At 41.2% G+C, this 25,035-nt stretch overlaps 2 protein-coding genes across 10 annotated transcripts in view; both read left to right on the forward strand.

Moving 5' to 3' along the window:
- C24H18orf54 (chromosome 24 C18orf54 homolog) overlaps nucleotides 1–5,285 on the forward strand; it is a 34,357-nt gene extending 29,072 nt beyond the window's left edge. The window contains exon 8 of one of the 2 annotated variants that reach the window (XM_059880991.1): nucleotides 4,160–5,285. In XM_059880991.1, coding sequence (XP_059736974.1) covers nucleotides 4,160–4,172 — 13 coding nt within the window. In that variant the 3' untranslated portion in view covers nucleotides 4,173–5,285. The other variant, XM_059880990.1, reaches the window with a different exon arrangement.
- Nucleotides 5,286–5,296: 11 nt separating this feature from the next.
- The window catches only part of CUPIN1 (cupin superfamily member 1), a 44,270-nt gene continuing 24,531 nt past the window's right edge, over nucleotides 5,297–25,035 (forward strand). For 5 of the 8 annotated variants that reach the window (XR_009492654.1, XM_059880747.1, XM_059880749.1 and 2 more), the window contains exons 1-5: nucleotides 5,368–7,441; nucleotides 17,953–18,056; nucleotides 20,720–20,941; nucleotides 21,876–22,082; nucleotides 23,326–23,556. Coding sequence is in view for 5 of the 8 variants with exons in the window: in XM_059880747.1 (XP_059736730.1) it covers nucleotides 17,976–18,056; nucleotides 20,720–20,941; nucleotides 21,876–22,082; nucleotides 23,326–23,556 (741 nt within the window). In the remaining 3 variants the exon portion in view is untranslated. Of the gene's footprint in view, nucleotides 5,345–5,366; nucleotides 7,442–17,952; nucleotides 18,057–20,719; nucleotides 20,942–21,875; nucleotides 22,083–23,325; nucleotides 23,557–25,035 lie in introns of those variants that run through there. The other 3 variants (XR_009492655.1, XR_009492656.1, NM_001371792.1) reach the window with 3 other exon arrangements.

The raw sequence follows: 25,035 nt of genomic DNA on the forward strand, positions 1-25,035 counted from the left end.
GCTCTGATTCAGCCACGTTGGTTTGGCTGTTAACCAAATAACCACAAATATGCCTCTGTGTCCAGGCCTTTGCAGTGTCCTCCATCTTGTCAGTCTTTACACAAACGCCTCTTAATTCCCTCCCTTACTTCAGGTGTCTGCTCAAATGCCACTTTATCAGACAAGCCTACCCTCCTCCCTGCCCCGCTATTCTACTTTACTCTTTGGTGGTGGTGGTGGTTTAGTCACTTAAGTCATGTCTTTGCAACCCCATGGACTAGCCTGCGAGGCTCCTCTGTCCATGGGATTTCCCAGGCAAGAATACTGGGATGGGTTGCCACTTCCTTCTGGGGATCTTCCTGATCCAGGGATTGAACCCACATCTCTTGTGTGTCCTGCTTTGGCAGGCGGATTCTTTATCAACTGAGCCACCAGGGAAACTCAGACCTAATTTTTCTTCACTGAAACGTGAGGGCGGGAACTTGGTATTATTCACTATTTCAGTTCAGTTCAGTCGCTCAGTCGTGTCTCTTTGCGACCCCATGAATCGCAGCACGCCAGGCCTCCCTGTCCATCACCAACTCCCGGAGTTCACTATTTACTCCTCAACAACTAGGATAGTGCCTAGTAGTAATTTAAAGAGCTACGTAAGTAGTTCTCTGAATGAGGACCAGAGAGTGGCTTGGGGACCCTTCTGAGGCAGGTGGTGTGCTCAGCTGAGAATTGGATTTTATTCCCTAGGCAAAAGGGACCTATGTTTTTGATGCAGCCTTGAGTGAATATTAATTTTTGTTAGTCCCTACATTGATTTATGGCTGCAGTCAGACTGAACTGTTTTCCAAATACTAAAACCAACAGTTTTTCTTCCTTCTGATAGTTAAGTCTTTAAAATCTGATACCACAGCATAAATGCATTATGTTAGTAATTTTTCTTAGGAAGTAAAACTATAAAGCAGGCCGTATTTAGTTTTTTTGCTCAGAATTAGTTTTACTGATGTTCCTATGATGTTTTATTGTAAAATAAGTCCCTAGAATATAGGTGTTTTTTTTTTTTTTAATAATGTTTAGAGGACTATTTATTTGTCTCAGGTTGAAGTACTAGATGCTATTTGATTTACTGAATGATTTATGTGGGATTTTGGATACGAGTATAAGAAGACAATAGAAGCACAAAGAAGTCTCTTGGAGTGGGATTCAGAAGTCCTCATGACAGGAGCCCTGGAAGGACCTTGATAATGCCCCCGACAAATGAACCACTCAGCACTCCTTCAAATCATTTCAGTCTTCATTTTTTTTTAGACCTGAGGGACATATGAAAAATTTTATTTAGATTTATTTCATCATCTCCGGTTAAAGAGGTATCAATTTTCTATTAAAAATGGCCAAAGTTTAGCAAACATTTTCCTACTTTCTGCTGTAGTTCTCATTCATTGTGTGTGTGTTTCTGAGATTTCTTACGAGGGTTTAAACTTTAAATATCTTATTCCCTCCTGCCCCTTCTTAGTTGGGGTGCCTTGAGCAAGTTAGAGCTGTAAGATTGAATTTATAAAGCAGAGCTAGTGGGGCTGCTTCAGAACACAGTTGAAGGGATTGAGAGAATGCCTGTAAAACAGTTCCTTAACACAGTGCCTCACCGTAGGGAAGTGCCCAGTGTAAACTATTATTGCTAAATACAGTTATGTCAGTGCTTGTTTTCAGAATTTCAGCTAGTCATAATTGTTGCCATTTAGCTGTCTGTGTATGGATATTTTGTAGAAGCCAATCCAAGTCTTAGTAAGGACTGTTTAATTTTTTTTTTTCCCCACTAGAGGGCACTGCCTGCTTTGGCAGTAACAACATTAAGAAATTTTGTCATTGGCCTTGTTCAGTCGCTGAGTCGTGTCCAGCTCTTTGTGACCCCATGGACTGCAGCACACCAGGCTTCCCTGTCGTTCACTATTTCCCAGAGATTGCTCAAACTCCTGTCTGTTGAGTCAATGATGCCATCCAAACATCTCATCCTCTGTCATCCCCTTCTGCCCTCAATCTTTGCCAGCATCAGGGTCTTTTCCGATGAGTCCTACTACTCCTTAATCTGGTTTTGAGCTTGTGAAAGTCACTCAGTTGTGTCTGACTCTCTGAAACACCATGGACTATACACAGTCCTTGGAATTCTCCAGGTCAGAATACTGGAGTGGGTGGCCTTTCCTGTCTCCAGGGTTTTGAGCTTAGCGCCTGGCATTCATTCTCCGTTACAGCTCTTGAAAGCTGATGGGGTGTGTTAGGAGATGATCTTATCTCCCTCTTCCTTCTCACATCAAGTTACAACCTTTTAGAAAGAAGCATCTCTCCCCATTCTGTAAACCAGATGTATTCTTTAGACTGTAGTCATTATGATTAGGAGCCCTATTCTCTTCTCCCTCTTCAGGAGGCTTCAGTCCAGAAGTGGTTCCTGTTAGACCACTAATGTCCTTTGTGTTCTCTCTCTCCTTAGTTACTGTCCCAACACTCACATAATGGAAAGGTGTTTTAGCTTAGGCACATGTGTTTGCCTTTGTAAAGTGGTGGCCATTAAAAGGAACACCTGGCTTTGGGTTTTCAACAAGATACAGGCTTGACATCTTGAGTTGGGAGTGGAGGTTCAGGGGAAGTACCCTTGTCACTTACCCTTCAGTCCTCTTTCCCATACGTAAAGCAAGTTTAGTTGGTAGACAAAGCCAGTGGCCAGAGCCTCCCCAACAGTCTTAATTTCAAGTCAGAGAAAAGGTGTGAGATGGGGAAGGAGTGTGTGTGTGCTCAGTTGCTTCAGTCATGTCTGACTCTGCGACCCTATGGACTGTGGCCCACAATGCTCTTCTGTCCACGGGATTTTTCAGGGAAGAATACTGGAGTGGGTTGCCATGCCCACTTCCAGGTAATTTTCCTGACGCAGGGATCAAACCCACATTTCCTCTGTCTCCTGCATTGCAGGCTGATTCTTTACCCATTCAGCCACTTGGGAAGCCCTGGGGAAGGACAGAAAGCAAAAAAACGCAGAAAGGTGAAATATACACTGAGGAAACCAGAATTGAAAGAGACACGTGTACCCCAATGTTCATCGCAGCACTGTTTTATAATAGCTAGGACATGGAAGCAACCTAGATGTCCATCAGCAGATGAATGGATAAGAAAGCTATGGTACATATACACAATGGAGTATTACTCAGCCATTTAAAAGAATACATTTGAATCAGTTCTAATGAGGTGGATGAAACTGGAGCCTATTATACAGAGTGAAGTAAGCCAGAAAGAAAAACACCAATACAGTATACTAACACATAATATGGAATTTAGAAAGATCGTAACAATAACCCTGTATACGAGACAGCAAAAGAGACACTGATGTATAGAACAGTCTTTTGGACTCTGTGGGAGATGGAGAGGGTGGGATGATTTGGGAGAATGGCATTGAAATACGTACAATATCATATATGAAACGAGTCGCCAGTCCAGGTTTGATGCACAATACTGGATGCTTGGGGCTGGTGCACTGGGACGACCCAGAGGGATGGTATGGGGAGGGAGGAGGGTTCAGGATGGGGAACACATGTATACCTGTGGTGGATTCATTTTGATATTTGGCAAAACCAATACAATATTGTAAAGTTTAAAAATAAAATTAAAATATGAACAAACGTTGATAACACCACTATTTTGAACTCACAGACCTTGCTTAGGTTAATCTTTTCATGGATTAGTAGAAATTTCAGTTTGCTAACTAGTGACCATGCCTACAATGTAACCTTACACACGGGAGGTTATAACCTAGTTTGCTTGTGACTTAGGATTTGTTTTCTGTATACAATGGAATGTCAAATTTGAGGGTCCCGATTTCTATGTCAGGGCTCTACTTGGCCATGGCCACAAAGAGGAACCCCCAAACATGAAAGAGTGAGTAAGGTATACAGGTGAGGGGTGAGGAGAAGAGGGGAGGATCTTCCAGGATGTTCAAAAGGTGGGGGTTTCTGTTGTCCAGTAGGGATAGATGGGGAGCTCCCCTTTGAGTCACGTTTGTAGAGTTCTGAATTGTAAAACTGGAGTCTCTGTATCCTAGTTCTAGATTCTAAAAATGTCTAGATTTTATAGCATGAAATTTTTATAGCATTCTCTATGACCCAGAGTCTCAGATTCACTAACACTGGTTTGCCATCTCCTTCTCCAGGGCATCTTCCTGACCCAGGGATCGAACCCGTGTCTCCTGCATTGGCAGGTGGCTTCTGGTTACCACTGAACCACCAGGGAAGCCTGTTGTCTAGAGTAGGGATGGGCAAATTATGGCTCATTTTTGGAATTTAGCCTGCCGCTGGTTTTCTGTACAGTCCACGATTAAGAATGTATGTTTTTAAATGATTGAATAAAATTTAAAAGATGAATATTTTATGACACATAAAGAATACAGTCTCTGTCAACATTACTAGACCAAGCACTCAATATTTCCAACTTACACAGAAAAGCAAATTAGAAACAATTTTTTTAAATCACAGCATAATTTCTTCAAAAATATAAAAAAATAAAAATGAGGCTGAAGTCACAGTAAGTTTAGAATGGCTTGTTTGTTAGCCAAATAAGGAAAACTGCTTACGGACAGTGGGTTTATTAAATTCTGCTTAATTGAAACACCTGAAGAAATTGTCCAGAGGAGATAAACTTGTTTAATACTATTAACTTATTAGGGAGAACAATTGACCAAAGAGTTGATGATTTTGGGGAGCAACATTGATAGTTAAAAATTGGTCTAGTGATATTGATAGAGATTCTTTGGTTTTTCTTATCTCTTGATGAGTCCAAAAGGTATTATTGATACTATTAAGTTGCTTTCTTTTTTATTCCAGGGGTCAAAGATGAGTTTAAAGTGTCAAAGAATTAGCCTCTATGAATAGTCTGCATGTTACAAGTAAAAAGGGAATAGTTCAAAGAATTTTAGAAAAACGAATCAGTAAACATGAAGTGGAATCTGCTGAGACATATTACAACTTACAGTGACAAAAACATGCATCAAACAGAGGAAAAAAGCTTAGTTGTACAAATTGACAAGCGTTGTGAAATGTAAGATGTTTATAGCTTGCCTGTGGTAATATTCGTTAGCAGGTACTTTGCAGAAAGTATTTGAGTCTACCACGTGTAACTGAACCAGTAGCGTCAGTGGTGAACTTCATTTGCCCTTGTGGACTTAACCTTTATCAGTTCTGTGAACTTTTATCAGGAATAGAAGAGGATTGTTCTTTCTTGCCCTATCACACTTCAATTTGATGACTCAGCAGTGGTAAAGTTTTACTGTGAATTTTTTTTTAAATCTTAGGGCCCAAATCGAAATTTGTTAATTGAGAAGAGCCCGTGTTCCTCTACTGTAAGTACTGAACGGCTTTGGAAATTAGCTTTTGAGACAGTTAAGCTTCTTAATGAGTTCAACCTAAAGTTGCAAGGTAAAACATCAGCTATATGCTTATCTTATATGTGATATCATCATTTTGATGGCAACTAATGTGGTTTGCATTTTAATATCAAATACTGCTCGTGCTTTCAAATGTTAACACAAGAAAGAGTTCTACTCCACAAATTTAATAGATTTTAAGGCAGTAGCATTTTTTGGACCTCTCTGCAAGTATAAAGATTTCCAAATTTTTTTTTGGTACGTTCTTAAAATGTATTTTATTTTCATTTTTTAAAGCTTTCTATTTTGTATTGGGGTATAGCCAATTAACAGTATTGTGATAGTTTCAGGTGAACATCAAAGGGATTCAGCCATATGTATACATGTATCTGTTCTCCCCCAAAGTCCTTTCCTATCCAGGCTGCCACATAACGTTGAGTAAAGTTCCATGTGCTATAAACAGGTCCTTGTTGGTTATCCATTAAAATATAGCAGTGTGCACATGTCCATCCCAAACTCCCTAACTATCCCTTTCCCCTAGTCCTTCCCTACTCCAACCCCTCCAACCATAGGTTCATTCTCTGAGTCTGTTTTGTGAGTTCATTTGTATCATTTCTTCTTAGATTCCACATATAAGGGATGTCATACAGTATTTCTCCTTCTCTGTTTGACTTAAGAAGACTTTGAAATTTAAAAACCTATTTAATTGTACAGCTGAAGAGCTTTCACCTGGTCTTCAATTGAAGGTGATCTCACACACTAGTAAAGTAATGCTCAAAATTCTCCAAGCCAGGCTTCAGCAATATGTGAACCGTGAACTTCTAGATGTTCAAGCTGGTTTTAGAAAAGGCAGAGGAACCAGAGATCAAATTGCCAGCATCCACTGGATCATCGAAAAAGCAAGAGAGTTCCAGAAAGACATCTATTTCTGCTTTATTGACTATGCCAAAGCCTTTGACTGTGTGGATCACAATAAACTGGAAAATTCTGAAAAAGGTGGGCATACCAGACCACCTGACCTGCCTCTTGAGAAACCTATATGCAGGTCAGGAAGCAACAGTTAGAACTGGACATGGAACAACAGACTGGTTCCAAATAGGAAAAGGAGTACGTCAAGGCTGTATATTGTCACCCTGCTTATTTAACTTATATGCAGAGTACATCATGAAAAACGCTGGGCTGGAGGAAGCACAAGCTGGAATCAAGATTTCCGGGAGAAATCAATAACCTCAGATATGCAGATGACACCATCATTATGGCAGAAAGTGAAGAGGAACTCAAAAGCCTCTTGATGAAAGTGAAAGAGGAGAGTGAAAAAGTTGGCTTAAAGCTCAACATTCAGAAAATGAAGATCATGGCATCTGGTCCCATCACTTCATGGGAAATAGATGGGGAAACAGTGGAAACAGTGTCAGACTTTATTTTGGGGGGCTCCAAAATCACTGCAGATGGTGATTGCAGCCATGAAATTAAGACACTTACTCCTTGGAAGGAAAGGTATGACCAACCTAGACAGCATCTTCAAAAGCAGAGACATTACTTTGCCAACAAAGGTCCGTCTAGTTAAGACTATGGTTTTTCCAATGGTCATGTATGGATGTGAGAGTTGGACTGTAAAGAAAGCTGAGTGCTGAAGAATTGATGCTTTTGAACTGTGGTGTTGGAGCAGACTCTTGAGAGTCCATTGGACTGCAAGGAGATCCAACCAGTCCATTCTAAAGGAGATCAGTCTTGGGTGTTCATTGGAAGGACTGATGCTAAAGCTGAAACTCCAATACTTGGCCACCTCATGCAAAGAGTTGACTCATTGGAAAAGACCCTGATGCTGGGAGGGATTGGGGGCAGGAGGAGAAGGGGATGACAGAGGATGAGATGGCTGGATGACATCACCGACTTGATGGACATGAGTTTGAGTGAACTCCAGGAGTTGGTGATGGACAGAGAGGCCTGGCGTGCTGTGATTCATGGGGTCACAAAGAGTCAGACACAACTGAGTGACTGAACTGAATGTATTTTTAAAAGGCAACTAGCAGGAAAAGAACCTAATAGAATTCTCTACTTGCTTTCCAAATGGTGAATATTCTCAATTAAAATAGTGTGCTTGGTATCAGTGTTTGTCAGTAACTATCTATGTGAAAAGACATGTTTAAAGATGAAAGATGTAAAATCTCAAATAGGTCAGCATTAACAAATGAACGTTTGTAATTGATTTTGCTGATAAGGAGCAATGACTTTGGATCCTAATGAAGCAAAATGTTGTAGGAACTGAGTATCAGCAGTCAGTTATTGGTTGTGATAATGGGCCTGCTTATAGGAGCGTTAGAAGGAGTCCTCTTGTTTTTTTTTTTTTTTTAATGGTTACATAGGGCTTCCCTGGTAGCTCAGTTGATAAAGAATCTGCCTGCAATGCAGGAGACCCTGGTTTGAGTCCTGGGTAAGGAAGATCCCCTGGAGAAGGGATAGGCTACCCACTCCAGTATTCTGGCCTAGAAAATTCCATGGACGGTAGAGTCCATGGGGTCCCAAAGAGTTGGACATGACTGAGTAACTTCACTTTTCATGAGTTTTGCCTGTTATATTATGAGACCTTAAAGTATTTGTTTTTCCATACAGATTTAACTTGTGAAACTTGGTATTTATCCCAGAAATAATTCAGTCTTTAAATTTCCCTTGGCCAGCAGTACCTGAACCGTTGTCCTGTTATATTTTGTTGACCTAGTGTGTTGACATTTTAAAAACATACATTTCTCAAATAATTTGATTGTGATTAGTAGGGCCATCTAGGGATTTTTCTTCTCCTAGTAGGTGAGGATTGGCCCTGTAATTATCTATTCTCTTCAGAAATTTAGCTAACAAATACTTTTGGAACACACAATTGGAACCCTTCTTTTGACAAGTGTGTAATGATAGGTGCTGATTATCTGTTGAACCCTCCTCCTCCTACTTATTATGTAACCATTGATGCCTCTCAGCCCTTCCTGACTTTGATACAGTATCTGTTTGTCTCAGGATTCCTCCTCTCATTCATTGTTCTTTTCTTTATGTTTATTTCAGTATCTTCCTAGAAGTAATATACCTGTAACTTATAAACTGATATATCATTTTAAGATTATGTTGTATTAATTCAGTTTTCTTTCATATAAGTTGATACTGAAGAACATGGTGAAATTTTTTTAACATGAGTCTTGCATGAGAGAAATGTGGCAAAAATCTTTGAATATACATCTTGTTTAAAAGTCTTTTAGAGCCACAAGCAAGATTTGGGTAGAGCCATAAGTAGTATTTGAGCTTCCATGGCTCAGATGGCAAAGAATCTGCCTGCAGTGGTGGGAGACCCAGGTTTGATCCCTGGGTTGGGAACATCCCCTGGAGAAGGGAATGGCACCACTCCAGTATTCTTGCCTGGGAAAGGAGCCTGGTGGGCTGCAGTCAATGGGATGGCAAAGAGTTGGACACGACTGAGTGACTGACACTTTCACTTTCATAAGTAGTATTGCTCACAAATAAAGAGACGGGCGTGTATACTGTGGAATTCTCAAGATAGGTGTATCAGGATTGGTGGGTGGTCTTCCTTCGTCAACTCCATCACTGGGTTGTGAGGAAGGATCATATGTGGCACGTGTTAGTCTCTGGAGACAAAAAGAAGTTGACACCGCCTTTTATGCTGTAAATTTTCATCCTTTAATGCTGACCAATGAGATCTTCATAGTTACATAAGTTTCAGAAAACCAGGGTTGTGTGTAACAAGAAATGTTGGGGATTTCTTTGTTTCTAAGGGCTAGGTGGGGACTCTGGAGTCAGACCTGTCTTTGTTTGAGGCTCTACCACATGCTAGCTATATGACCTTGTTTAGTTAACTTCTGTACACTTTGCCTTTCACATCTGTACAGTGGGACTAGTGATTGTAGCTACAGCCTAGGATTGTTCATAAATATCTCATGGAACAGTAAAATAGATCATAAAGGAAGCCTCAATAAATGTTAACTAGTACATTATTATTCAATACTATTATTGTTATTAGTAGCTAGGTATAGTGTTTCTGTGTCTCTTTTGCATTGGAGCAATAGAGTGTTGATCATACTTAACTAAGATCATTGTTATTCCTCATGAGTTTTCTGTTGTCTGCTTCTTGGAGATGTTTACCATGCCCTTCTAAACAGATATATCATTAATAGAAGAAACAAGGTTCCTTGTTTCCTAATATATAATATTAATATATTAATATTCTTCTTCTTATTACAGTGGGCTTTCCAGGTGGCACTAGTGGTAAAGAACCTACCTGCCAGTGCAGGAGACATGAGAGATGTGAGTTTGATCCCTCAGTTGGGAAGATTCCCCCAGAGAAGGGAATGGCAACCCCCTCCGATATTTTTGCCTGGAGAATTCCATGGACAGAGGAGCCTGGTGGGCTACAGTCCACCGGGTCGCAAAAAGTCAGACATGACTGAAGCAACTTAGCACTCTTATTACAATATAGAAATATATTCTATTATTATTATCAACAGTTTATATTACCTTTTATCTTTTAAGCATCGTTATGACCTTAGAACCTTCTATAGGTGTAATATAGTCTAATTAACCCCAATAGACTATTATTGAAGTTCCAGTTATCACAGTCTGGCCTGTGAGGTCCCTTGAAAGCCTCCTTCGTGTTGACATTCTTGACATCATCACTGCTTTCTGGAAACAGCTGGATATTCAAGACCTTCCTGATTTTTTCCTGCCATAGGACATATTTATAACCTCCTCCCAAGGAACCAGGAGTTCTTGCTCCTCATAGCAGGGAATTACATTAGAGATCAAAGTCTGGACACTTGAGAAGCAGAAGAGAGTGGGTGGAGGGCAAAAGCACAGCGACTGAAGGTGCTGCTGGGCTGCTTTTGGTGATGAAGAGCCAGAACCGTTGACAGGAATTCACATTTGTACTTCTTGTTTAGCTCCTCGTATTTCTATACTGTGGGCTTCCCAGGTGGCGCTAAGTGGTAAAGAACCTGCCTGCCAGTGCAGGAGGCATAATAAGAGACGTGGATTCAATCCCTGGGTCAGGAAGATCCCCTGGAGGACAGATGGCAACCCATTCCAGTATTCTTGCCTGGAGAATCCCATGGACAGAGGAGCCTGGTAGGCAATGGTACATAGAATTCCAAAGAGTTGGACATGGCTGAAGCAACTTGGAACACGTGCATTCCTATACTGTTTTTTAAAAAACAGTTCTATAATATGATTTCACTGATCCTTTAGATGTTATCCTATTTAACAACATTGTAGAGGGTAAAGATAAAGGATGACAGATAAAGCCTAGTCACTAGTTGGTGATGGTTTGGGGGAAAGAGATGTGATTATGTTGAATGTAAAGATCATGTAAGAGTTAAGCATTTATTCGTTGAAGCCTACTAAGTGTCAGATCTAGTGGTCAACTTTAATGATGATGCCTCTGCTCTTTATAATCTGGCAGTGGAGCTATTCATGCTACAAATAATTTTACATATAACTGAAATGAGACTGTCAACACATAGGTGTTCTGAGAGCATATAGGAGTGCTTAACCCAGTTGGGGTAGTAGAGTTTAGATAGATGGGAGAAAGGAAAAGGCGCTCAGCAGGTGGATGTAAGGTCCAAAGAACTTGCTGTATTTGGAGACATTATAAGGCCCACACAGACAGGAAATAAAATTGTAGCTACTGAAGACTCATAATGTCTTGGTTTTTAAAAACTTTTTTATTTGTTTGTTTTTGACTGTGCTGGGTCCTCATAGCTGCGTGGACTTTTCTGTAGTTGGGGCGAGCAGTGGCTACTCCAGGTGCAGTGTGCGAGCTGCTCACGGCGGTGACTTCCCTTGTGGAGCATGGGCTCCAGGGTGTGGGGGCTTCAGCAGTTGTGGCTCCTGGGCTCTAGAGCACAGGCACAGTAGTTGCGGAGAACAGGCTTAGTTGCTCTGTGGCATGTGGATCTTCCCAGATCAGGGGTCAAACCCATGTCTCCTGCATTGGCAGGCAGATGCTATAGCCCTGGACCACTAGGGAAATCCCCTCGCAGTTTTTAAAGAAATAGTTTATTACATTTTGTTCCAAATCTTTGTGAATTAAAATAAAAAAGGATCAAAGTTTACAGACTGTGTTAGACTAAGGATGCAAAAGAGTTGAGGATGCGCCACTGTAGTGACTGGCAATCATAGTGTCAGTGTTTGTCAGCAAACACGGTCTGCCGTTGTTTAAAACAAGCTCCCCAAGTGAGTGTAGGGTTGCCTCAGAGATGTTGCCTTCCTTACCCGTGGTCTCATGGTAGGTACTTGAATCACTAGTCGGCAGGTCTTTAGAATGAAGCACACATTTTTTGGGGTATGTTTCTTTTTTCCCCAGGTCAGCTGTTATGAAAATGAAAAATTTCAGTTTCTTTCTTCTTTATTTATTTAACTTTTATTGGCATATAGTTGATGTACAGTCTTGTGTTAGTTTCAGGTGTATGGCTATCAGGAATCATGGTGCATGTTTTCCGGTACTCTTCTCAGCCCCTCAGCACACTGTTTGTATAAGACAAGTGCTTGATGCATTATCAGTTGATCTGTTAGTTGGCTGTAATGGTTTCTGGCTGAGGGTGTCCATGGACTGATCCTTGTACACAGTAATTTGCTTCATTCTTAACACTGCGGGTCTTTGGCTTTTGTCTAATAAAAAAAATGCAGTCTGTGGTACACAAGTTCAGGAAACAGTGTCAGAGGCAGAGACCATTCCAGGTGTGTGGTACCAAATGAAATGTAAAGTATGACATGTCTGCAAATTAACCTGGCTTAGAGATCATCTGTCAGAAGGATCACCTAAAACCTCTCTCCAATTTATTTGAAGGATTGATCATAACACATCTCTCTGGAGTAGACAGAAAGCAGATAGGACAGGTGAAATTTGAAGGAAAAGTGATGTGGAAGCACTGTAAGGGAAGCGAGAAACCTAGATGTATGTTTATTTCTCTCTGAAGGGGGAGGACAGGTAACTGCGAATCCCTTTAGTTTTATGGTGAGTGTAAAAGTTTCCAAAACATTTTCTTCTACAGGTCGTTGAATTTTTGTCATAAACTTCTGAAGTGTATTGTTGGAAAGGTCTTATGATCTTACCCATTTACCTGAAGAGTAAGACACAAAGAATTTGTATTTCTTATCCATGGGCACGTGGCTAGTCACCGATGAAGTTGAGACTAGCATAAAACTCTGTTTTCTAGGAAATTTTACCCAACTCCAGACAAAACCTGTTCTCATCACTCTGTTAAACTTGCTCCCTCTTACCCCACACCCTCCTGCCTACTCCTGTTTAGTCTGTTCTCGTAGTCCTTATCACTTTCTAATACAGTATGTATGTCACCTCTTTTTGTTTATTGGTTTATTTGTCCTGACTCCTCTAATAAAATGTAAGCTGCACATCGGGCAGGGAATTACTGTCTGGTGTGCTGATCTATCTCAGGCACTTAAAACACTGCCTGGGCATTGTGAGCATTCAGTCAGTATTCGTTGCATGAATTCATGTGAGCTGTAATAGGTTCTAGAGTTGGACTCAGCTGATTTTGTTGTTCATATCAACACCCAGTGGCCTTCTCTTTTAATGTTGGATTGACACTAAAAATTTCAGATAAAGCACTTATTTGGGGGGAACAAACAAACAAAAGCTGAACTGTAGAATATCTTGAATTATGTCAATAGAATCTTGAAAAAATGGGAGTGTTGGGAATCTAGGAATATTATTTCTCAAGATAATTTTACCTCCAATTCAAGTAGGTAGAGCTAGACGGTATTAAGGGTTATTTAATCCAGCCTTAATTTTATGCATATGAGGAAAACTGACTTAGCAAGGCTAAGGAGCTAGGCCAAGATCAGATCATCATGTAGAGCTGCATGAATAGAATGTTTTCGTTTTCTGTACAAGTTCAGAGCTCCTGCCCTGCTCCTTCCCTTTGCTGACACTTATTTTAGGGGCCCGTACCCACCAAACACCTGTAGTGTTTGAGTTCTTGAGAATATTCTGGAATAGGTAGCAGTGGGAGCAATGGGAACATGTATTGAGCCTTTCCCCACAAATATCTGAAATTTACATGTATGGTATTGATTTTGAGGTGACAAAATATTTAAAATGTTTTATCTGTGGGGCTAGTGAGGTGATGTCCCTGTCTTGTTATTGTGTGTGCGTGTGTGCGTGCTCAGTCACTAAGTTGTGTCCAACTCTTTGTGACCCTCTAGGCTCCTCTGTCCATGGTATTTCCCAGGCAAGGATATTGGAGCAGGTAGCCATGTCCTCCCCCAGGGGATCTTTCTGATTCGGGGAACCTGTGTCTCTTGTATCTCCCACACTGGCAGGTGGATTCTTTACCACTGTGCTACCTGGGAAGCTCATCTTGTTATCAGGATACTATACAACATCATTTTCTTGTTGTTTAATTTTCCTGGTGCATTTGTTAGCTGGTGTGAATCATTACTCTGTTGTCTTTGAGGCGAGGGTCTATATCTTCTATGACGCTGGTAACTGTCTCCAGTGTCTGGATATCTGAAAGCTGAGAAATAGATAAGAAACATTTGCATAGTAAGAGCATTGATCCATCTTGTTACTGGTAGACATTTCAAAGGAAGTAATCAAAACTGATTGCCCAACTTCGTCTTATCAGCTTTCTCCACCTGAATCATTATATAATTCAGATAACTTGGAGGTGGTGAAGCTGGGGAAATGTTCTTACTGGAACATAGAAGCACCTCCTTTTCTTATCCACCAACATGGCATAAAGGAAGAACCTACTTGACTCAGACAAACAGCATTTTTTGATTGAATGTGTTCTAGGAAAATAAACTCCAGTCATCTAATGAAGAGTTATATCTTAATATATATTCATTTGATAGATATTGCAATCAGCAGTTAATTCAGTTCAGTTGCTCAGTCGTGTCTGACTCTTTGAGACCCCATGGACTGCAGCATGCCAGACCTCCCTGTCCATCACCAATTCACAGAGCTTACTCTAACTCATGTCCATCAAGTTGGTGATGCCATCCAACCATTTCATCCTCTGTCATCCCCTTCTCCTTCTGCCTTCAGTCTTTTGCAGCATCAGGGTCTCCTAATGAGTCAGTTCTTTGCACTTCCCAAGTGTATTTTTAGCATGCCCCTAGCAGCAGCAGCCCTTGTGATAGAGATAAACATTCAAAGAATAAACCTAGCGGCATACTTTAGTGGAACTAGGACTAGAGATATAACTTTATAGGGATACAAGTTTGTTTGAGTATGTGGTAAAAAAAAAATAGATTGCCCAAATGTAGAATATTTCAATATGTCAGAAATTTAGTATTTGTTTATGCAAGAGTTTGAGATGAGTGTTCTTGGTTGGCAGGTGGGTTTCTTCTACATAGTGAATCAGAGAAGTAGGCTCTTCCCCTTCTAGTGGCTCTGCCCCCTCCCCCTGCCCCCCACCCCAGTGCATAACTGTATCCAGCTGGTCTAGATAGAAGGCTCATTGTATTGGCAATAAGAAAACCTGGGTTTTAGTTATAATTCTGTTATCTTAATGTAAGCAGGTTTTTTACTATGATTTTCTAATTTGTAGAATAAGGACAGTTCTATAAATCATTCAAGGTAATGGATGAAGATGTAGCACTTTGACTTACTAGGAGGGGCAATAGGTGATTTATGAATTCAGATGTACTTCTGCCATTTTAAAATAAGCAAATTATTAAAGTAGTGAGTCTACTTGGCTTATTAAAAAGGATTCATTGGGCATTTATTATGTGCAGGCTCTGTATGAAACATTTATGTTAACTGGCTCAATCTTTTCAAACCTTTATGAGGGCAACATTATTATCTCCATTGTAAAGATGAAGAGGATTTCCCAAGTGGCTCAGTGGTAAAGAATATGCCTGCCAATGCAGGAAACATGGGTTTGATCCCTGGGTTGGGAAGATCCCCTGGAAAAGGAAATGGCAACCCACTCCAGTATTGTTGCCTGCAGAATCCTTTGACTAGAGGAGCCTGATGGGTTATACAGTCCATGGGGTCACAGAAGAGTCAGATACAACTTAGTGACTAAATAACAAACAACAAAAAAATGAAGAGCTTGAGGCGCAGTAGGTTAAAGAACTCGCCCTGGGTCACACAACTAAGTAGCAGAATTAGGATTCAAACCTTGATGGTCTGGCTCCAGAATTTTCACTCTGAATCATACACTATAAGATTGTGCCCTGGTTTTAGCCACTGGCAGGACTGATACTCATCTAGTATATACTGGTGAGGCCACACCAACTGTATTTCCTTTGAATCTTATTGATCACTCATTGTAAAGCACATCCCCTTTTTAGAGATGTTAAAATGTAGAATTCTAAAAATGTAGAATTTTCTGTTTGACAAATGCACCAGGAAAATTGAACAGGAAAATATGTTTTATGGTACTGTAATAGCACAATGAGAAAATCACCTTGCTAGCGCCACAGATAAATTATTTTGAACATTTTATTATCTCAAAATTCAAATGCCATACATTTAAATTCCAGGTCTTTATGGGAAAAGGCTAATTTGATATGAGTCACTGACAAGTTTTAGATTTGACAAGATATGGTAGGAAAGTCACAAAGTCACTCCCCATCATTTGAGCACAGGTTAACCTTCAGCCTCGTCGGAGTCAGAGCTGCCTGACCCAGATAGGATCTATATTTTTACTACATCCTCTCTTAATAAGCTACTTCTCGGCAGCCAGACATATAAAATAGAATGGAAGTAAGAATGCCTAACAAGTGAAATTGTGTCAGGACTCGAAATCTTAGCTCAAAATTATGTTTTCAGATTGGCCCTGTCTTTTCTTTCTCTCTTAGACAGAGTTACTCTAACTCTGTCCTCCCAAGATCTCGTGCATACTTCTATCATAACTCAGCACATTGTTGGGGGAAACTATTTGCTTTCCTTTTTGTTTTTCCTACTAGATTACACGGTAATAAAAGCCTTCTTAATGTGTAGAGTGGTATACAGCCTGAAATAGAGTAGGCATTCAGTCCTGTTTATTGAAGGTATAAAGGGACAAAGTAGATAATTAAATAGTTAATTCCTCTAGAGAATGGTAGATAAAGAATATAGTATAGGAGACACCTGTAAGTTAATGGTTACTCAAGAAAGTAGGTTTGCTTAGCAACAAACCATGCCACAGAAGCACAAGATATGCCTCAAAACAATAAAATAATGGTGGCCTGAGACCCACATTCTGCTCAGTGAGCTCAGTAAGGAGATGACCCCTATGACACGCTCTCTGCACACTTAAAATTCAATAATTTATGGAAAGGTGACAGTTGAAAGACGCTCATTTTACTGAGACCTGAAATAATTTTTCTATGGAGCCCTGATAGTCCTGGCTTGACCATGTAGGGACAAGAAAACTCCTGTGCCCAGCCTGGAGAAGGAGCTGATGATGGAAGCATGTCCACTCAAGAATGAGGGAGGAGGCGGCCTATTCCCCCTGCCCACTTTCCCTTTGATGAAAAGAAGGTAGCCCACCAAGTTCCCGGGGTGGCACCTTCTCACCCAGCTGTGTGTAAGCCTCACAAATGTCCTATTCTAATAAATAATTTATCCTTTAAAAATATTTATTTTTGGCTGTTCTGGGTCTTGGTTGCTGCTCACAGACTTTCTCTAGTCACTTTGCCCTTCGCTGAATTCTTTTTGTGCTGAGACATGAAAGACCAGAGCTCCTTAGAACCCTCAAAACACCACCTACTGGATGCAGATGGTTGATTGTTTTGTGGGTTATAGTAGTAGATTTTTAGCTTACTCAGGCCACAACTCATCACCAGGAAAGATGACGTAAAACGAATTTTAAAGATTTAACTTTAACAGCATTATCCAATAAACAAACCACATAGAACAATCAATCACACTGTCAAGAGACAGGGATTCCTAGATGGCACCGGGGGTTAAGAATCCACCTGCCAGTGCAGCAGACACAAGAGACATGGGTTCAGTCCCTGGGTTTGGAAGCTCCCCTGGAGGAGGAAATGGCAACACAATCCAGTATTCTTGTCTGGCAGGACTGATACGGGTGAAAAAACATTTGTACTCACATCAAACTCTTCAGAGAACCCAATGTTATGAGAGAATCTTTTGATAAAGGGTATCTTTGCTCCTACTCTAAAACTAGGTGTGTGATTTGGGGCAGGTGTCACACCTCTTGGTGCCTAGGTTCCTAATTTACAAAATGGGAATAAATCACCGGAATACCTGACAGGATTGCTGTAAGAATTAAATCCCATGGTGTATGGAAAGCACTTAGTACTGTGCTCGGTACTTAGTGGAAGGGAGGAAATAAACGTTAGTAGCTACTGTTACTATCTGTTGTATGTGTCATCAGTGAGCAAAGAGTAGTGGACCAGAAGTGTTTATTGGTCTCTAATTTGGCAATTCTTTCTATGGGTTGTTTTTTTTTTTTTTCCTAACCAAGATTATTGTTTGAGAAACAGCTTCCTTATTTCATTTCCTTGACTTTCAGCTTTATATAAGCACTTCCTTACTTAAGAATGATCATCCTTCTCAGGGGTTTCTGCATTTGCTGAAGCTGCGTCCCTCCCCTGTTGTTCTTTTTCAGTGGATTGCTTACCCTCTTAGCCAATGGACAACTTAGCATTTGAAACGCATGAAGATGCAAAGCAGAAGGTTGTGTCTGAGGGGAAGGTGAACACCTCCAGAATGGTAAGAATGTACATGGGGATTTACATCTTGAGATTACTTGCCTCAAAACCTTTATGCAGATCTCAGGAAAGAGCCCCTCCTTAGGCCAGTTTTCTTCAAGTGACCTTCTAAAGAAAGGTAGCATGTCCTATTCTGAAAATCTCCTGACCTGCCTTTTCTCTCCTAAACTGTTAACTCCTGTAGCTGTTTAGGGGCCCAGCTTTCCATGAATTGTTGTTCCTGGCATTAATGAGTTATTTATTGTTCAATATAATACCCTCACACAATGTTAAACTGAATATGTTGGTAAATGATTATGCTATACCAAACATATCATTAACTAATTTAAAACATTAAAAATTTTTTTGCACATTAACAAAACTACATTCAAGTATTACAAAATATTGGCAATATTCTCTCTGTTGTATAATAATACGTCCTTGTTGCCTGTCTTACACCAGCAGTTTGTACTCTTATTCCCCAGTCCATTGCTCTTCCCCTGCCTACCCACTGGTAATCATTAATTTGCTCTTTATGTGGTGAGTATGCTTCTTTTTTTGTTACATTCACTAGTTTGTTGTATTTTTTAGATTCCACATATAAGTGATATCATTCAGTATTTGTCTTTCTTTGTCTGGCTTATTTCACTTAGCACAGTGCCCTCCCCGTCCATCCATGTTGCTACAAATGGCGGGAATCTTGTTCCTTTCTTATGACTGAGTAGTATTCCATTGTATATATACCACATCTTCTTTATCCAGCCATCTGTTAATGGACACTTAGGTTGCTTCCATACCTTGGAGATTGTAAATAATGTTGCTATGAACATTGAGGTGCATGTATCCCTTTGATTTAGTGTTTTTGTTTTAAATATATACTTGGGAGTGAAATCTCCAGGTCATGTAGTAGTTCCATCATTAGTTTTTTGAGAAACCTCCGTATTGTTCTCCACAGTGACTACCAACAGTGTACAGGGTTCCCTTTTCCCCACATCCTTGCCAACCTTTGTTATTTGTGTTCTTTTGAATATTTATGAGTGTTAAAGTAAGGCTTCCCTGGTGGCTCAGAGGTTAAAACATCTGCCTCCAATGCAGGAGACCTGGGTTCGATCCCTGGGTCGGGAAGATCCCCTGGAGAAGGAAATGGCAACCCACTCCAGTATTCTTGCCTGGAGAATCCCATGGATGGAGGAGTCTGGTAGGCTACAGTCCGCAGGGTCCCAAAGAGTTGGACATGACTGAGCGACTTCACTTTCACTTTCAAAGTAAGACTATCTATGTTAGAATTATTAGTGATCAAAAATGTACTTGCTCAGAGAGCAAGACCAGGAACTCAGAGAGCAGTGGAAAAGGACTCCTTGCCGTCATTGATGATAATCGTCATTTTAGTGGTCAGAGGAGTAAGGGCAAGTTGGTTCAAAGGTTGGGGTGAGTATTTTCTTGGCAGCTTTCAGTAATGTGGATTGTAACTCAGAAATAATACTGTTGTTTATAGCATATATTTGTGACATGAAACCAGGAAGTAGTAACATAGATATACATGGAAATACCGTGACTTAGAGTTGAGTGATGACTTAGGACCTCATATAGGTAATACACATGATAATATGTATTATTATTGAAGGGAATTTACTGAAGCTATTTAAATGAAGGAGGGAGGGAGAGACAGAGACTTGTCAGGTCAGGCCCATTGATTGGTTACTGATATGTTACTTATTCCCATGCATGTACCTGTACACATAAATGCATTTGTACATTCTGGAACCAAAACATTCTTAGAAAATAGCCCCTTAAAACCTCATTGATTTTCAGGTGAAGAAACTGGTAAATAGGGGCTAATTGACTGACTTGGAAGTACTTAGCTGGGTACTTAATTTCCTAGTACTTAATTTCCTTAATTTATTCTGTGCCCCAGTCCTCAAATGTTTATTTTTATTCTTGTTTATTTGGGTGTCATCTGATGTATGGGCTATGTGTGAATGTCCTACAGTCCTTGCACTTGCCCAGCTGCTAGACTGAAGAGAGAACCCGAGTCAGCAGCAGACACATCAGTGGTGCACTGGACAGGGCGTCTTACAGGTCAGAGGCTGAGGGCCTGGAAGGACACCCGCTGGGTGCTGCCGAGGGCAGGCGGACACAGCCTCGATTTTCCCTGCACAGGGGAGGAGGGGCTGTCAGTTATAAGGGGCATGATGTCAGAAGGGCTCCTGGGTTGCAGGGAGACTGTTGGAATGCATCTCCCCACAGCTCTGGGTTAGCAACCATTGCAAGGGCCACTGTTCCTCCGTGGTGACTTAACATACCGGAGCTGATGTGGTCCAAGGGCTGGAACGATCATTAGTGGGGGTCAGGCCGATCATGCATGTGGTTACTGATTAGTTTCCCTTTAGGAGGGGAGGAAGTCGTGCGCATCAGGGAAGGGTGAGGCAGAGTGGGGCAAGGGCTGTACGGAAAGCAGGAGAGCAGCCATCTTATGGGGCCTGACCATACTGTGAGTGTGTGTGTGTGTGTATGTGTGTGTGTGTGTGTGTGTGTACTGATTTACACATCTCTCATTTTACTCGGTATGTTTATCCCACAAATGTGCTTTTTTTTTTTTTTCATAAAAGGAAATAAACCAAACTCAGACAGTTGGCAATGTTTCTGATGCCTCAAGAGTGGAGAATAATTTCTAATTTCTTCCAGGAAAAGACGAAGCAGTGGTCACTGATGAGCATTTTCCTGGTGTGTCTTTTGGCTTGCACCATTACCACGGTGATCGGAGTCCTGATTGTCTCCTTGGTTTATGTCAACAACCCTCAGCCTCATTCAGAACCCGGAGCCCAATCTCTGCAAACAGCAATTCCCATGGTGCCAAAGGCTGTTGATCCAAAATTTCAGTTTCTTAATCATTTATCTAAATCCAAGGTACGCTGCTAAGTCACTTCAGTCGTGTCTGACTCTGTGCGACCCCATAGACGGCAGCCCACAAGGCTCCCCCGTTCCTGGGATTCTCTAGGCAAGAAGACTGGAGTGGGTTGCCATTTCCTTCTCCAGTGCATGAAAATGAAAAGTAAAAGTGAAGTCGCTCAGTTGTGTCTGCCTCTTAGCGACCCCATGGACTGCAGCCTACCAGGCTCCTCTGTCCATGGGATTTTCCAGGCAAGAGTACTGGAGTGGGGTGCCATTGCCTTCTCTGTGGTATGGATTACATGTGTTAAGAAAAAGAATCATCTATTATAAATGATGATTTCAAAGTTTCTTTTTTTTTTTTTCTAATTTTATTTTATTTTTAAACTTTACATAATTGCATTAGTTTTGCCAAATATCAAAGTGAATCCGCCACAGGTATACATGTGTTCCCCATCCTGAACCCTCCTCCCTCCTCCTTCCCCATACCATCCCTCTGGGTCGTCCCAGTGCACCCATTGCTTGTTTCTAAGCTGTGTTCTCTCTTCATTGGAAAGAAGTAGCCATGGGCTGTTTGGATGAAGGGAAGTGAGGGATGGAAAAGGGGAAAGGTGGGTGGATGTTGGCTCTGGGCTGAATTTTGCTTTAGTAGCTGGTTCTCTGGCTGGAGGGGGGAGGTGCAGGCAGACAGATGGAAAGCCCTGTGTTCTCTTGTCAAGATAGGTGTTCGTTTTTCTGTCTAACAGGGACTGATGGCACTGTTGTCTCCTGGAGCTTGCAGACCTGTTCTTTCTCTTCTTTTCTGGGGGGACCTCCCATATCCACTCACCCCCGTATCCACTCACCCCTGTTTCTTTTTCCCCTGTGCTGCCCTCTCACTCTGGGGGCCATGGTGGCCTCACATTCCTCAGGAAATGACCTCCATGCTGATGGTTCACCTATGACTTTTCAGGTGTTTGAGTTCCCTGGTGGCGCAATCCAGTGGGCCCGGTACAGGAACAATGCCAACGACTACCTCAGCATTGAAGAGGAGGCCTTTGGAAGCAGCTTGAACAGCCAGAGATCACAGATGAGCTTCGGGACCCTGAGAATAAAAAGCAGTGGCCTCCGGGCCCCTCACTGGCACTTCAATGCCAACGAACATGGCTATCTTGTACAGGTGTAACTGGTTTGCCCACATTCTGTGCTTGAGCATTTGTGCTGTGTGTCCTCAGGCTATTATTTAGACCTACTTAAATAATAGGATGATAGACAACATCTAGGCTTTGGCTGTGTACCCAATTAGACCAGTTAGCAGTGCCTTGGAACATTAGACTGTTTGTTTTAATTATTCATGGCATCACTTTGAACTTCATTCTTCAGTATGAAATCATTTTTCATACATTGTTAAGCTCAGATCACTGTTCCATCCTTTGAGCCAAAGCTAAACCTGGTAGCTCTGATCTAATGATCAAAGAGACTACAGTTTCCCTTTAGGGAAAAAAGCAGGGACTGGAATAACGAACTAGTTTGCTGATGTTCAACCTGGAGTCCCTGAGATCAGCCAATGATATGCCCTTTTGTGGCTTTTATTTTTCAGAATTCTTTGGAAGTAAAGTGAAATAGAGCTGGAAGTGAAATGAGTGTACTTCCCTGAATTGCAAATAATTCATTAATTCTGAAATGTATTTATGGCTTCTGTGTTCCAGACACTGGGGAAATTGGAGTGATTAAGCTTTCATAGAACTTTCAGAGTTTGGTCTTACCCTGGTAATCTTGTTAATAGATCAGCCAGTTTTTATGTGTGACATATTTCTGATTGCTAATAAAATTCCTTTTTTATACTTGGACAATTCACTTGATTTTAGAATTTACAAGAAGAGAGATTAGAGCTTCATCTATGAGGTTAAACCCTCCTTAGAAGAATACTTGGACATAACAGTAAATGCACTATGTTATTACTATTATTATTATTAAAATTATATGTAGGCTTTTTCTTACCTGGTAAATACATACACATCTGTTTGCAAACACACAAACATACACAAGCATACACATGCATGTCTGTGCAACCATCTATGAACACACACATGTGCTTGCAGTCTTTGCAAACTAGCATGATCTTAGAGCTCTAAATGTTCAGTGGGGTGGTATTGCCCCAAAGAGGGCAAAAACTGGTTGTTAGCAGGGTGAAAGTATCACTCTTTTCATGTCCACAGCATAGATGTGTGTGTAGTACATGAGCAGTACGTGTATGCCGTATACAGGTCTCATATGCCAGTACCTCTGTAATGGTAACATTTCATAGGGTGGGGATTAGAAAAACAGTCTAGCATGGTACCTTAGAAGGCAGGTAATGAAGAAAGGTTGAAGAGCACTGCTCTAAATTGATGTTGGGATATGCTCTTCCATTTCCATTTCAGGGGACGGCATGGGTAGGGGTGGTTGATGATGGTGCTGTCATTACCACGTACAATGTTACAGCTGGCCAAGTGATCTTCTTCCCGAAAAACACAGTGCACTGGATAAAGAATGTGGGGAGTGAAGACTGTTTTTTCTTGCTCTTCTTTTCTACACATGAGGAACTTCAGACCCTGGATGTTGATGATGTATTTTTTTCTACACCTGAGGATATTGCTTCCAGGTCACTTAAGGTCTGTATCACTGCTGAGAATACTTCCAGGTCACTTAAAGGTGTGAACCACTGCTGAGAACAGATCCTGAGAGCGTGTGCATTCCATGGGCACCAAGAGGACATGGCTATTTGAGTTTCTAAGGTGGCAGTCAACAAAGTAACAGTTGGGTAACGGGCTCAAGAACATGACTTGCTTCCTATTTAACACATAAACCTCCTTGAGGTTGAATTGCTCTTTATTTTCCCCTGTGAAGGGCTTCTATAGGAAAGTATTTTTTAAAAATACTTTGTTTTAATATTTATTTCTTTGGCTGCATCGGGTCTTAGTTGTGGCATGCAAAGACGTTGCATTACACAGGCTTCTCTAGTTGTGCGTGTGCTCCAGAGCATATGGGCTCAGTAGTTACTCCGTGGCATGTAGTTACTCAGTAGTTACTCTGTGGTGTGTGGGATCTTAGTGCCTCTCAGTTCAGTTCAGTTCAGTCACTCAGTCGTGTCCGACTCTTTGGGACCCCATGAATTGCAGCATGCCAGGCCTCCCTGTCCATCACCAACTCCTGGATACTCAAACTCATGTCCATTGAGTTGGTGATGCCATTCAGCCATCTCATCCTCTGTCGTCCCCTTCTCCTCCTGCCCCCAATCCCTCCCAACATCAGAGTCTTTTCCAATGAGTCAACTCTTCGCATGAGGTGGCCAGAGTACTGGAGTTTCAGCTTTAGCATCATTCCTTCCAAACAAATCCCAGGGCTGATCTCCTTCAGAATGGACTGGTTTGATCTCCTTGCAGTTCAAGGGACTCTCAAAAGTCTTCTCCAACACCACAGTTCAAAAGCATTAGTTCTTCTGCGCTCGGCTTTCTTCATAGTCCAATTCTCACATCCATACATGACCACTGGAAAAACCATAGCCTTGACTAGATGGACCTTTGTTGGCAAAGTAATGTCTCTGTTTTTGAAGATGCTATCTAGGTTGGTCATAACTTTTCCTTCCAAGGAGTAAGTGTCTTTTAATTTCATGGCTGCAGTCACCATCTGCAGTGATTTTGGAGCCCAGAAAAATGAAGTCTGACACTGTTTCCACTGTTTCCCCATCTATTTCCCATGAAGTGATGGGACCAGATGCCATGATCTTCGTTTTCTGAATGTTGAGCTTTAAGCCAACTTTTTCACTCTCCTCTTTCACTTTCATCAAGAGGCTTTTGAGTTCCTCTTCACTTTCTGCCATAAGGGTGGTATCTCTACCAGGGATCAAATTGAGTCTCTTCCAATCCCATTGGAAGGCAAATTCTTAACCCCTGGACCACTAGGGAAGTCCCGGAAACTATTGATATAATGAATTGGTATAAAGGTTATGATAGTAAAAATTACTATAATTTTTCATCTCTGGAAAACCATAAACTCATCTAGGGAGAACTTTGCTACAGATGATGTGATTGTGTTTTCTTAATCTAATGCAGAGGAGCCCACAGTTTTTCCTGAGGAATAGCTGCTTTTGA

The sequence above is a fragment of the Bos taurus genome, chromosome 24 (genome assembly GCF_002263795.3).
Source record: "Bos taurus isolate L1 Dominette 01449 registration number 42190680 breed Hereford chromosome 24, ARS-UCD2.0, whole genome shotgun sequence".
NCBI lineage: Eukaryota > Metazoa > Chordata > Mammalia > Artiodactyla > Bovidae > Bos > Bos taurus.